The 15,590-nt window shown below is 41.6% G+C and overlaps 1 protein-coding gene across 2 annotated transcripts in view; it reads left to right on the top strand.

Moving 5' to 3' along the window:
• Positions 1–15,590, top strand: part of LOC126473921 (uncharacterized) — a 44,911-nt gene that overhangs the window by 8,428 nt on the left and 20,893 nt on the right. For both annotated transcript variants that reach the window (XM_050101276.1, XM_050101278.1), the window contains one exon: positions 10,598–10,709. In XM_050101276.1, the coding sequence (XP_049957233.1) occupies positions 10,598–10,709 (112 nt within the window). The remainder of the gene's footprint in view (positions 1–10,597; positions 10,710–15,590) is intronic.

Below are 15,590 nucleotides of genomic sequence, written 5' to 3'. Positions count from 1 at the left end.
TTGGAGCAGGTGCCACCAGGGCAGATGGACATGAAGCATATCAGATTACACCAAAACAGGGGCTGCCTCACCAACCAGTATTAGACATTTATGTGGTAATTTAAACTCCTGTTGCATTCCCTACGCCGGTTACCCACATCTGGGAGTGAAACAATTTATCCAGTACTTTGTAAGTACTTGAACTGACAGGGATACTTTTACTGCAATATCCCATCCCAAAAATAGAAAAAGCTAATTGACTTGAAATACTAAAGTTACATTCTCGCAAAAGCTAATTGTTTCGAAGTGTGATATATTTTATATTGTCCGCAGTAGAACAAGGAGAGATGCCCTATAATACATTAATTAAAAAGTGAATCTCCCTACAGCTGATGAAGTGAAACTCTTCCATTACTAGATTTCATAGTGGTCAGGTTAAGTCATTGTTTGGTGTAAGTAATTTGGTGATGGCAGACTGTTATAATATGAAGCATAATGAAACAGAATACTTTGCATTATACTAGAAACTTTGATCTAAGTTTGATAAGAAATTTAGACTGCAAGGTCTGATTTTTTAGGGTGCAAATCTACACAAAATGAAGTGCAACATTAGTATAGTATAGTTGTATCATTTCAGCAATAAAATGTATATAAAGTCCTTATTGTTGTCATTGAGCAATAAGGCCTGTAACATCTCATTATTACTATAATTGCAAATTTACAATGAGCAACAAAATGGCATGCTTACATTATGAGATGAAGACAGATAAAATTCAGGAGACAATTTGAGCCTCAATTAGTTTTTGAAATTGTCACTCATGTTAAACGGTGTCAAAGATACTAGATACATTTAGAATTTTGGGTTAAGCATATCGGATTAGTTTATTACAAACCTGGAAGTTTTTTTTAGGGAAGTCAGTATCCTGTGGGGGTTGTTTTAATTTTTTGGAATACACAATTTCTCACTATTAGCTAATTTTGCCCTTAGGGCATTTTCAAGCTACTTGGTGGTGAAACAAATGGCAGAAGTTGTAGCAGCTTAAAGAACCAAAAAGTCAGAAATACACATGAAAACTTCCTACATCTGTGACACAGAAAGACTGTAATCCCATCTTATCTTACACACATTAATGTGGGGAAGGACCACCTCGTAGTGTAACAAATAAAGGTTGCTTGTGAATGTATTGCTGATGAATACAACCTGCGTATACATCACTGAGTACAGTTCACATAAAATATGAAAAAATATGAGTTGGGTGTGATAATGTTAAATGATTTCAACTTGCGCAGATGTGAATTCCATATGTAAAATTGTAAAATGCAACCCATATGCGGGCATTTGTCGCTTTGTCAGTAAACAACAGTAATAAATTGACACACTGAGAATTTTCTCACTGTGGGGTGATATGTGCATTCATTCTTCCCTAACTGGGCAGCTATGCTTTTTGTGTTACTTGATGCGTGGAGGTGGTCATATTCAGACACCAGACCTTTTTAAGTGGCACAAGTCCATTCTTTTAAAATGAGATATCATGTAAAATAATTCTACTCTAAATTACAAACTAGGTGGTACATCATTGAAGATTACACACAGTTGTATTGACATATTTGTCGTGTGTGCCTGATAGGTAATACATTATATGAGGGTTGCCTGGAAAGTAATGCACCTCTTTTCTTCTCATCTAAAAACAATGCTACGAATGTGAAATGTTTCATATGTATCATTTGAAGTCTCCTGAGTTAGCACCAAGATTCTGTCACTTCAGACACAGTGTAGCTGCAGGACAGTTTCAAAATGCCATCTGTAATGTGATGTACGTTAAAAAGCAATGTGCTGTCATTGAATTACACTGCAGAGAAAGGAACTGGGGAATGTTCACAAACACTTATGCAAAGGCTATGGAGCATCTGCTTTTGACAGAAGTACAGTTGGTCACTGGGAACAGAGGGTGAGGTCATCAGAAGGTGATTTGGCAGAGCTCCACGATTTTCAGCGATTGGTGAGACCATCCATAGCTGTTACACCTGACCTAAACCTCCTGGGCTTTCACTTGTTTGGGCCATTAAAGCATGTCATTCAGGGAAAATGTGTTGAGGGCGATGAGGTGGTGACTCGCAGGGAAGCCCTGACTCCGCGACCAGAACAAGGATTGGTACTGACACGGCGTATGCACCCTTCTTTCGTGCTGCAGGAAGGCAATAGAACAGTATGGAGATTATGTGGAAAATAGGGTGTAAAGATAAAAACACCATTTTTGTGTGTAATTTTCATGATGTTCAATAAAGAATTGTTGAAGAAAAAAATATGGTGCTTTTACTTCCTGGGTGACCCACATACATTAGTGTATTGCTGTGACCACAATTGGTGGTTCATCAGTTCAGCATGAGCCACAGTGGTACACTCTACTCACTGGGAGGATATAGTGTGAGCCACCCGTGGTACATGCTGGCACGAATATGTTGAAACATGGTAGTTGATATTTCAAATAAAACTTCGCATGACATGGTCAGTGTCTAAAACTCAAATGGCATACATATTAACAAATTTAATTGTGCTTATTGTATGATAAGAGGTATAAAAACACATAGCTTAAACTAAAGAAATAACCATTTGCTCAAAGCAGTTACTTCATATATCAGAACTAAGTTACACACGGACTCTCAAAATTTTAATAGCCTTATATCGAAAATATGTGAAACATTACATTGAAAATATGTGTTCAGAGAAGCCGGGGAGTGCACGAGGCAGCAATGAACCAGCCAAATCGACAAAAACACTGCTCAGTCACAAAACTACTAAGATATGTGTATAGAGCGAGAAATTATCAGTCTTCTGTCTGCTTGATGAGTGATTGAATGTAATACTCAGCCAGTGAGACCATTTCATCCAACTGTTATGTTACCTTGTAAAATGGGACAGCTTAAAACAGTAGTACAGGTAACAAGCAAAATACTAAATCCTGGATACAGATATGAAAGCAGTATAAAATTCAAACATCTGGGAATCGTGTACCATTTGTGGCAGAATGTCCAATATGAAAAGTTACATCATACATTTAAGTAGAAAGATACATTCCAAGCACATGGGAAAATGCATTAAATTAAAAATGTTTAAAAGTTATATGTACATTGTCTTAAAATCAAATTTTCAACTTCTGTTCATTTGAAATCTCTTCTTTGTGTTCATTAAAATGGTTAACAATCTTGATCTCTGATTAAATATTCACAAGACAACCTGTACCTAAAATAAAATTTTCACCCTGCATTGGAGTGCACTGGTACGAAACTTCCTGGTAGATTAAAACTGTGTGCCAGACTGAGACTCGAACTTTACCTTTTGTGGGCAAGTGCTTTATAGGCTGAGCTACCCAAGCACAACTCATGTCCTATCCTCACAGCTTTACTGCTGCCAGTTTCTCATTTGCTATTGCAAAAGACAAACATCGTGAGGTAGTGTTGTCTGGCACATTTTTAATGTGCCAGGAAGTTCCATCCTTCATCTATTTCATGTAATGTATGCAGAGCATTGTCAGTATCTGGAGTGGCACTGCTCTGTTCTGAAAATGCCCCTCGGGCAGAAAGATTTTAATAAGGAATTAATAATGACGTGACCAATTGTAGTGATGCAGTGATCCATGCTATTCATGGAAGGGCATGTAGAGCTCAGAGTAAAGATGTGTGTGATTGCAATTAGTTTGTAAACATTGGGCCACATAATATGGGAAAGTATTACCAAACAGTTGCAAAATCTACCTGCTGGAGAGGATTTGTAATCTCTGTGGAGCCAAGATGAATGAAGGACCTCGGATACCATAGATTTCCAGCACTGAGGAAGACGAATATGATGTATATAAGCCATTGTTATATACTACTCACAGAAAGCTAATGAGAGGTCGTTGAGACAGTGATATTAGTTTGTTCCCATATAATATATAGCCTTCTGTCAGAGGTTGTGACAATATGCAGAGTTAATGGGAACCAGTTTTCTTCTTCTGTTGGGCTTCAGACCTTGGTGAGCCTTGTCTTTTTCGATGATTTACCTCGACATTTCTCGGTTTGTTTGCCACTCTTTTTCCATCCCTGGACTCGGATACTGGTGAGGTCCACTGTCTCAATGCATCTTCTAGGTCTCCTTTCCCACTTATGAGTGCATTACACCCTTCATTATTTTCTTTGGACTTTTATCGTCTGCCATTCTCTGCATGTGTTGTCCATTTACAGAAATCTACATGGAAGGAAGTAGATGTATGCAGAGGAAGAACAGGGCACAGCATAGCTGAACCCTGAGGTAAATAGTTTGTAAGGCTGAATGTCTACACCAATGTAGGAAGGGTGTTCAAGTAGTAGTGTTAGGTGTAGCTGCGAGCAGTAATACATCAAAAACAGATTTTGCTCAAGAAGTCAAAATATCACCGCACTAGCTTAATACAGCAGTCATCAGCGACTAATAAACACTCAGAAAGGTAAATTCAGATACAGAAATCCCTTTTTGTGTAGGGAATGTGAGTGTGATGGAAAGTGGGTGCACTGTTCCATACTGCTGCAAAATATGTGATAAAAGTTCCATAATATAGGGCGTGTCAAAAGAATCATCTGATTTGGCTCGTCTATATTTCTCAAACTAGTAAACATGCACAATTAATTTTGTTTCTTGATGAATGGGTAACTGTTTTCCATACCTTTCCATAGATGTTTAATATGCCCCTTGAGATGCATGGCAGATGTCAGTTTGGTGTTAAAATTGTTCTCACACAACAGTGAGCATGTCTTCACTCGAAGCTCCCACAGTTGCTGTTATGTGATGTCTCAGTTAATTCAGTGTTGTTGGTAATGGAGGCCGATAAACAGTCTTTCATAAATCCCTGCAAGATAATGACATAGTCGGGTCTGGTGACCTTGAAGGACAGTAATGTAAGGCTGAACCATTTGATCCAGTGGGACCCATCCATTGTTCAGAAATCCTTTGATTTAAAAATTCCTGCATTTCCGGGTGCTAGTGTGGTGGAGCACCATCCTGTTGGTAAATGAAGTCATTCAAATCAGTCTCCAGCTGTGGGAAAAGAATGTTCTGAAGCATATAGAGATATATGCATCCTGTAAAAGTGTCCTCAGCAAAGAAAAATGGACCACACACCCCTCCATGGCTGCTGCCTTGGCATACCAAAGACATCGTAGTACCTGTTCAGGATAACTTAAGAGTCCTAAAACTTTGATAAGTAGGTCTGCAAATGATGACACTTTCAAACAATTTTGCGCCAAAGCTGATTTAAGTAGACACAGTAAGAAGGTATGCTGGGAGTGCTAAGTCTCGTCCCTGGGTGTGTGCACCTTGGTGTGGGCCAAGCTCTGTAGTCTTCTGGGCCACCAAAGATCCATAATTGTACAGTCTCTTTCATTCAGTAGGGTGTCTGTACTGAAGGATAGACTATTGCTGAACACTTGCAGTCCACATTGCAATGGCATTGGTGTCATCTCACGCAACTGCCTTCCAGATGTGTGACAAACTGGACATCAGAGATTTGCCTCTGCAGCACACGAGGTTGATCTTCATACCCTTCCTTGAAGACGATAGATCTCAGCTGACGATCCATCCTCCTTGTAAAATCTCTGTTGCCCATGTGGCCAGTATCATCTGGTGGATGCTCCCCATAAATTGTTAATCAAAATGTTTCTATATCTGTTACTATACCAACTTTGTCTGAGGCCTTGCTGTTCTTAAGGCTATTGATAATTTATTTCTTTCCTGTTCTGTGGTATGAAGTTGGTTGGTGGAAGGATGCTCATGGAAGATAAATCTCTCCTTAGGTTCCTCTGTGTTGAGAAACTTGGAAGTACCCTGCAAGGGTATTGGTGTAGTATTTAAATGCTTTACATCAGGTTTGCAAACCTGAGGAGTGGGAGCTGTGTGTGGTGTGATCTTCTTGAATCATAATTACCTTGGATTTAAAATGACTGCACACTTTTTCATATGTACACCTAATTGCATGTGGTTTGGAGTAAATTTACTTAATACTGTTCAAAGGGTACTTTAACCCGAACACTGCTTCAGGTGTGCTTGCCGCATGCTGTAGTGTGTGGTGTCTCACTAGCTTAAGCTGGCTACCAGTGCCAGGACCCATCTATGACCGACAATTTCATGTTTGTTGAGTAATGTACTCTGGCCTGTATGTGCTGTATTGAACAACTTCGGACTTAGTTTGCGAACTAGGTGTGTAGAATCCAATTTGTCTGCCCTCTTGGTGCGTGCAAGCAGGAGGAGTCATCCAAAAAACAATGCACAAGGGAAATGAAGTGGTTACTAGAACATACTAATAGCAAAACATCTAGAATCGTTTACTTATATACTCTAAATTTTGTTAAATATAAAAATATCTTGTACTTGTTTTCTTTTTACATGTGGTGCATTTTTGTTTTCAAGAATCGGGAAGCACAGAATTTTTAAAGTTGAAATGATGAATGCACAAAGATTTTGCACACCAAGAGCATTGGACAAGTCCTATTTCATGACAGTAATAGGAAGGAAGAGGTGAATTCCCCTCTTTCTCTTGGTTGACCAGCTGTACCAAAGTGCATGGGCAGCAGAGGTGGGACAAGTGTTGAGGAAATCACTGTGTGTTATTATGCATAGTTTGTGTCTCTGATTGTGATGGCAGACATACCCAGTGTTGGATGTGTAGTCTGTTTTCTTAGCTCATATTTTATTGTTTAAGTGCAGTTATGTATACTGTTAAGTCAATGAAACAAGAAAATATTTTGCATTTACTGTGTACAGAGTTCGATCAGCTGCAATATAATGCGGAAACTATGACCACTAGCAAAGAAGTTATTGTAATCTAATCATTGAAATCTGATACTAAAGGTGTTACCAATAATGGCATTCATGGAAAGTCTTAAAACTTTTAAGGATAAATATGATAGAAGAGAAATGTGACAGACCTTGAGTAGGAAAACCATTACATTTTGGCATTGTTAAAAACAAATTTGAAGCTGTAAAATGTAAAACAGTCAGATTATATATATATATATATATATATATATATATATATATATATATATATATATATATATATATATATATAATAGAGGGAAACATTCCACGTGGGAAAAATATATCTAAAAAGAAAGATGATGAAACTTACCAAACAAAAGCGCTGGCAGGTCGATAGACACACAAACATACACACAAAATTCTAGCTTTCGCAACCAATGGTTGCCTCGTCAGGAAAGAGGGAAGGAGAAGGAAAGACAAAAGGATATGGGTTTTAAGGGAGAGGGTAAGGAGTCATTCCAATCCCGGGAGCGGAAAGACTTACCTTAGGGGGAAAAAAGGACAGGTATACACTCGCACACACACATACAGGTGTGTGTGGATGGATATATGTGTGTGTGCGAGTGTATACCTGTCCTTTTTTCCCCCTAAGGTAAGTCTTTCCGCTCCCGGGATTGGAATGACTCCTTACCCTCTCCCTTAAAACCCATATCCTTTTGTCTTTCCTTCTCCTTCCCTCTTTCCTGACGAGGCAACCATTGGTTGCGAAAGCTAGAATTTTGTGTGTGTTTGTGTTTGTTTGTGTGTCTATCGACCTGCCAGCGCTTTTGTTTGGTAAGTTTCATCATCTTTCTTTTTATATATATATATATATATATATATATATATATATATATATAATCTAATGTTTGTACAAGGGGGAGGGGGCAAAAATTGCTACAGGTGTGAGGAGAAATGAAGCTATGTGTTTCCAAGTATGTATTCAATAAATTTGTAATTGCTGTGGACAGACCAGTACCAGTAAAATATCTGGATATACAGAAGTAGGCTTTATATGAGGGTTGACAGTAATGTAACATTTGTTAGACTTCATCAAAATTGATTCATTAAAGTAAAACGCTGGATTGTTTAAAGGACAATGAATAATTTCATCACTCGAGTACAAATAGATATTGAAGAATTGAAGAAAAAGGCTTATGAATTTGTGAAATTGAAAATTGTATTGATTGGAAAGGCCAGTGTGTAGAATTCTGACTTTGTAGCAAAAATCCCTTAACACTTCCACAATACAGCCCATTATATATTCAAGTGGAAATTTGTCAGCCTTGCTCAAAGTTTTGAAAGAAGAAAATTGCGAGCTGGGACCAAAAGTTGAAAGAGATCTATATGGAACAGATGAGAATCCTTGTGTTCACTTCTCAATGTTTGATACATTGACATTGGAGCTTATAAGGAAATGGTTTATGTAGGTTTATATACATAGTATGAATAAAAATCTGTCTTGTGTTCAGATTCAAGGATTGGAGAAAATAAGAAAAATATTTAACACCATTGATAAGCAGAGGAAGGAGGTGAATTTGATCCTTGGTGGAACAGATAATGTCAGCCATTAGACATACATTTCAGCTGTGGAAAATTTTCATGAAAAATTTTTGCACATAATTGTAAAATTGATAACTTGCATTTAAGAAATAATACCCTAAAAATTCAATCCATCCTTCACAATCAGTTTTCTTCTTCCAGATTGGTCAGTCTTTTTAATTATGCATGGTACTAGAGTGGTTACGTTAAATGGAAACTTGCACATCTTCTTGCTTTGAATACTGTGATCCAGCCCGTGACTCCTGTCATGAAACCGCAATTGTCTGATGTGCTTGGTGTTTAAAATCAGTGGATTCAGCATTTTTTGCCCCAAACAATGCTGTGCATCATTAATGTACAGATTTACAACAATGTACCCACAGTTCCAAATATGACATAATTGCATCTGAAAAGGTAGAAACTTCAAGGGGGAAAACCAGATGTAAAAAAAGAGAACACAAATAAAAAATTTATATTTCATAAATTAAAAGAATGATATAGGCATTGAAGCAGGCACATCAGGCATGAGTACAATGGTTTAGAGATACAGGGCTATTACAAATGATTAAAGCGATTTCATAAATTCACTGTTGCTCCATTCATTGATATATGGTCACGACACACTACAGATACGTAGAAAAACTCAGTTTTGTTCGGCTGAAGCCGCACTTCAGGTTTCTCCCGCCAGAGCGCTCGAGAGCGCAGTGAGACAAAATGGCGACAGGAGCCGAGAAAGCGCATGTCGTGCTTGAAATGCACTCACATCAGTCAGTCACAACAGTGCAACGACACTTCAGGACGAAGTTCAACAAAGATCCACCAACTGCTAACTCCATTCGGCGATGGTATGCGCAGTTTAAAGCTTCTGGATGCCTCTGTAAGGGGAAATCAACGGGTCGGCCTGCAGTGAGCGAAGAAACGGTTGAACGCGTGCGGGCAAGTTTCACGCGTAGCCCGCGGAAGTCGACGAATAAAGCAAGCAGGGAGCTAAACATACCACAGCCGACGGTTTGGAAAATCTTACGGAAAAGCCTAAAGCAGAAGCCTTACCGTTTAAAATTGCTACAAGCCCTGACACCCGATGACAGTCAAACGCTTTGAATTTTCGGTGCGGTTGCAACAGCTCATGGAAGAGGGTGCGTTCAGTGCGAAACTTGTTTTCAGTGATGAAGCAACATTTTTTCTTAATGGTGAAGTGAACAGACACAATGTGCGAATCTGGGCGGTAGAGAATCCTCACGCATTCGTGCAGCAAATTCGCAATTCACCAAATGTTAACGTGTTTTGTGCAATCTCACGGTTTAACGTTTAGAGATAGGAGCAGAACAGAGAAGACACTGGAAATGAAAAATCCAAATCAGTGGAGACTACATATTCGTGGTGGTGGAGTTACACCCCCCTCCCTCCCACTTTTTAACTCCACACCAGTGAACTTCAACATGAAAAAATTTGCCCACATGCACTTATTCTCTCTACCACAATTTATTTCCAGGTCTGAGTCAAAACCCCCAAATAAACCATCCCTAGGGGGCAGAGGTGGAGGAACGACAGTGGTGATTGAAGAGAAAAACAGCAAACTAAGCAAGAAAGTCTTTGGAAATGAGGAAGAAAGTACTGACAGTGGGACTGAGGGACTGTAAAGGTGGCTGAGTAGGGATGGGGAGGGGGGGGGGGCAGTGCCAGTGGGGGGAAAATGACAGTTGATGTGTAGACAGTAGCAGTGAAAAGATGTTCAGTGTGAAAGCTTCATCAGAAAGGGAGACTGGGTAAAAGGATTTAGAATTTCTTTGTGTTACGGAGTGTGAATATATGTGCATGCCAAAATTTTTGGTATCTTAGTGTGTGTGTGTGTGTGTGTGTGTGTGTGTGTGTGTGTGTGTGTGTGTGTGTGTTCCTCCTTCTCTAGTTGGAGACACAACCTAAAAAGTGTGTAGGCTAATAGAACTGCCTTGAAAGTTGTCATTCTGTGTCATGTTGAATCATATGCAGTGAATTATGTTCACAAAATCTGGTGTTTTCAGTTTATAGCCATTAACATTTTATGTGAATTGGTATGGTTGATCAAATTGAAGACAAAGTGGCTGTATAATTAAAATATAGCACTATTTTCTCCTGTAGAGGCCAGCTGAGAACAGGATTGAATCATGTAGTTAGTATTAAAAGTTGTATGAAATTCTCTACACTAAATTTTCAATGATAAAGATATATATTGTTGAACCATTTAGGTATTGTTACTGGATTCTCATACATGTCAAAATTTCTTTGTAGGAAGCAAGGATGGTCAGAGCCTACAGCAATTCAAGCCCAGGGGTGGCCTATTGCACTGAGTGGCCGTGATTTGGTTGGAATAGCCCAGACTGGATCAGGGAAGACTCTTGCTGTAAGACACTATTTACTTTGAAGTTACTTGGATGTTGGGTTGTAATTGTAAATTATCCATTTGCTATTAAATGTTTTTACTTTTTGAAGTGTTACATTGAATTTTGTCAGTGGATTTAATATAGTTTTTTCCCAATCAAAATAGTGCTGGCTTGTCCAAGGATTGTACTTCAGCTTATTTGTGCACATTCATCTCCTTAGGTTGCAAGAAGTACTACCTGTTTACTGTTATTAATTGGATCAGACTTTCATGAAACTCTCAACCTCAGTTGAATTTTTTCATGTTACTCTTAAAATCGGGAGTTGAAACGAAATTTGCTTGACATAGCCACTCAGATGTGAACATTAGTTAATAATCCCTGTTGAAAATCATAAGTCAAAACATGTTGAACCTTCCTGCATTTTATTACTACAAATCTTAAAATGTGTGCCTTCATTTGAGACGTTTCACAGTCCTGATTAGTCACTCATTTTTCAGTTCGTTTGCTATTGCTAGTGTACCAAGTCATGACAATACATTGTTGTATCTTAGCCATGTGGTAGTTTTTGTAGGTCCTAATTTACTGATCTCATGGTTTTCATTTTCTTGTTAGGACATAAGTGTTTCTAAATTAATTTGGCTACCTTTTATTGAATTAAATGTTTTAGGTTCTTGACTTTCACTAATTCAGTACCTCCGTCTTAGTAAACCTACCAACCATAGCAACACCTCCATTTGGAACAGCTGTCAGCCATTCCATACCAGGAAGCCCTTTCAATACAGCCTGTGTTCTCAAGTCTAGTGATCAACAGTCTCTCTCCATACATATCAAGGGTTTCAGTGAGACGGGTGAATATTATACAGAAACAGAGGTCCTGTGCCTTCTCTAGTCACCTTAAACCTCCCACATACTCACCATCTGGCTACAAAGGAACACTTCCCTCATGACTCAGTACTATTCAAGACTGGAGCAACCGAATCACATTCTCTGCCAGGCTTTAGACTACCTCATGCTTTGCCCTGAAACAAGGAATTTCATATCCACTAATCTTACCACCCCTCCCATAGTGGTATTGTCACCCACAAAATCACCTACTCATACTTGTCTGTCCCTACTCCAATCCTGCTCCCAATACCTTGCCTCATGTCTTGTATCCCTTAAATAGACTAGATGCAAGACCACCTTCAGTCTGGTCACAGCCATCTCCTATCCCTCACAGATGGGGCAACCTGTGATTTATAAACTAAGGTGCAACCAGTTTGCTGCTTTCTATGTGGACATGACAATTACGAAGCTGCCTGGCCACATAATAGCTGTCAACAAACTGTGGCCAACACACAGTTGGACAGCTAAACATATTTTCCAGCACAATATACCTCATTTAGTTAGTCCCTGTTCTCCACCTGCCTGTCTCCTTCCCTGCTTCCACTCCAGCACAACACAGATTTCTATTCTGCCAGTGCACCCACCTTTTTCCCCCTTACCCCTCCCTCTCTTCCTCCCCACCTCTACTGTTCTCTCCAAATCTGACTGCACCTGGCAGCTCTACTGTCTACCTGCAGGCTCACAAGCAGTACTAATTCTCCCCCACCCTAACATGATATCCCCCTGTGGGTCCAGGAGTTAGGAGTTATTCCTGCCTGTTGTATGAGGCAACTAAAAGGGGTCTCTCACTTTTCGGCCCTACGAATTCAGATCTCATTCTATGGTTTGACCTGCCAGTTCCACAATTCTACAGAAGTGCAGGCCATAAGGGGAAGGACGCCTTACGTGGTGCACGAGTTATCCTGAATCTCTTACTGTGGCTTTGCATCTCCACCTGCGATTCAAATATTTGGGCTAGGACACTTTCTGGTGTATGCCATCTTATGATGTTGTCTCCTGTCCTCTTTTTGCCCCCATGGCAAAACTGGATTTCTGTGCCCAATATCCAGCACAGTAGCCAGTCCATTGTGGTGGGGCCGTCATGTACCCATTTGGTGGTAGCCCACTGACAACGCTGTAATCACACTGCTGATGCCCAAGCTGTAAACTCACCACATATGCCAAGGAGTAGATTTCTGTCTTCCTGGGGCATCAGGACTCCTGGCAATGCTCATCATGGCAGCTGGCCTTTGCTGTGGCTGTGTGGTGCCCGTGGGGAGAGCCCCTGATCGGAGAGGGAGGCATCAGGGTGGATGATACGCAATGAAGCAGACTGACAAGGGGAAGGCCTCGGACATGGCTAACCGATTCAGCTCAAGATTTGGCAGGTCGCTTGTGTACAACCTAAAAGGAAGGGCTCTAAGATATTTTGGCTCAACACCTAACTGTTTTTGAGAAAATCGCCCCAAAAGATTGACAAGCAATCGACTCAAAAGTGGTGGGATCAATAGATAATTGTAAATAGAGCATTTCTCATCATCAGGTATAGGGTCCACAAATGCATACTTTTCCAGAAATCGAGGAAATAAACTCTTACAGCTGCCGCTTACGTATCCATGTGGTAAAGGCCTTTCGCCGAGAGTGCCGATATGGCAATGGCCGAGGTAACTGGCTGGGATGTTATTCTTCTCATTTGTATTTTTCCTTATCTCAATTGATAGGGGTAGGAGGGTTAATGAGGCAAGTAAATCAATAAGGAAAGAGGCAAGTAAATTTCTTTTGGGATAGTAAACAGGTAAAATGTTACTCCTGGTCACTTCACAGTGGCTCTTCCAGTCACTGTTACATGTCCTCATTTCTCTTCAAACAACTACATAGGTGGTACTTGCAACAGCTTCCTCTGGCTCCTCTCGTGCAGAAGGGGTCCCTTGGGGACCCTCTTCCAATGTCTCAACTAATGCCATGGTGGACACTCACCAGTGGCTCAAGGAGCCAAAAGCTGCTGGATGAAGAGCTTCAGTCTTCCTCTGTGCCTGAAGCTGCTTCAGAGAAATCTTCCCAGCAAGCCTCTAAACAGAAGCGAGAGAGCAAGCAAACTAAATAGTAGTCTGCTAAGAAACAGGACTGTCTGGTGGCCCCAACACTGTCACTCCCTATCAATTCTGCACCTGAGGATGCGGTGGAGATCTTAGCATCCCCTGCGGACCTGGATCGTACTGATGCCTCATCCACCATAGAAATGACTCCAAATACTCAATCGGTGACCCTGAGGCATAATCTGCCTCCTTGAGTGCATGACTTCCCAGCCTTGCGCTAATGTCATTCTCCAGTGGAATTGCAGTGGTTTTTTTCCACCACCTGGCTGAGCTATGGCAACTCTTAAGCTCTACCCCTCAGGGGATCCACAACTCTTTTGTGGATACGTGCGTAGCGAGCATGGGACCCCGAGCTAATGTGGCCTTCCTTCCTTTCCGGGCTGCATGCCTTCCCTTTCCGCATCCTTCCCCATCCCCCATCTTCGCCCCCCCCCCCCCCCCTCACCTCTGGCTCTTTCCTTCCCTTTCTCCCCCTCTGGGAGTATGGTTTGTGCCTACGTCCGGAGACGGACGCTTGTAAATGTACCGCGTTCTTCACCTTCCTTGCTTGTATGTCTTCATCTTTCTTCGTCCTTCTCTTTTCCTTACCTCTTCTCTTTACCCTTTCCTCCGCTGCGGCATTTGAGACCTCTCTTCTTTCCTTTCCCTGTCTCTTTCTTCCTCCCTGTGCGTGTCTGAAGGCCGACCCACGCACTTCCATGCGTAGCCGGTGACGGGGTAACGCGTAATTCCCCACCCCGGGTAGACAGGTAGGACACGTACGTACCCCCTGGTAACAGCCAGGCCCAGGGAGGGGTGGTTACCCAAGCTGATACCTTCCGAAAGTGCCGATTGGTCCCTCCGTCCGTTTGTCAGGTGGTGTGACCTGAGGTGTGAACAATCACCTAAGGCGGGAGTGCCCTCAGTGAGGGCCCCCACAAGGGAGGAGCGCGCCATCGGAGACGCCGGTAATCATGGGGGATTCTTCCGCAATGGTTTCCTCAACTTCCACTATGTCTGCTCACAAGTGTAAGTTCACTGAGTCTCGGCCACAGACAGTTCTTCCATCGTTGCCACAGTTCCTTGTTGTTTCTCGGTCTGACGAAGGTCACGACTTCTCCACGGTCAACCCTTTCATTATTCAGAAAGGTGTCGACGCAATTGCAGGTCCTGTAAAGTCTTGTTCCAGATTACGGAATGGCACCCTGTTGTTAAAAACACACAGTGCCCTCCAGGCACAAAAATTGCTGCGTACTTCTCTGCTCCACACCTTCCCTGTCCGGGTGGAACCGCATCGTACCTTAAATTCCTCGCGTGGAGTCGTTTATACATGCTCCCTCGCTGGATTGTCTGACGAAGAAATTCAGCACTACCTGTCTGACCAGGGCGTAACGGCTGTTCATAGAGTTATGAAAAGGGTTGACACGAACATCATTCCAACCCGCACTGTCTTCTTGACATTTGACAAAGTTCAACTCCCATCGAAAATCAAAGCAGGCTATGAGATAATTTCCGTTCGCCCTTACGTCCCAAACCCTACACGTTGCTATCGATGTCAGCGGTTCAATCACACCAGCCAGTCCTGTTCCAATCCGGCCAAATGTGTTACGTGTGGCAAGGATACCCATGAGGGTGCTTGTCCACCTCCATCCCCTCACTGCATCAACTGTATGGGTGACCACGCTGCTTCCTCTCGAGATTGCCCCGTTTTTAAGGACGAAAAGCTCATCCAGGAAATAAGAGTGAAGGAAAAGGTGTCGACCTTTGCTGCTCGAAAATTATTCGCCAGTCGACAGCCCACTGCCTCAGACAGGAAAATACAGCACTGTCCTTGCTTCTCCTCGGCCAACAAAGGAGGCGGCCACGCAGACTTGCGACCTCACCTTTAGTGCCACGGTCGTCAGATCGGCCAGTGCAAAGATCGCCCGTTCAACCTCCCCACTCTATGGCTCACCCTTCGTC

This window comes from Schistocerca serialis, chromosome 4 (assembly GCF_023864345.2).
Source record: "Schistocerca serialis cubense isolate TAMUIC-IGC-003099 chromosome 4, iqSchSeri2.2, whole genome shotgun sequence".
Lineage (NCBI taxonomy): Eukaryota > Metazoa > Arthropoda > Insecta > Orthoptera > Acrididae > Schistocerca > Schistocerca serialis.
This window is presented reverse-complemented; position numbering and strand designations above follow the sequence as displayed.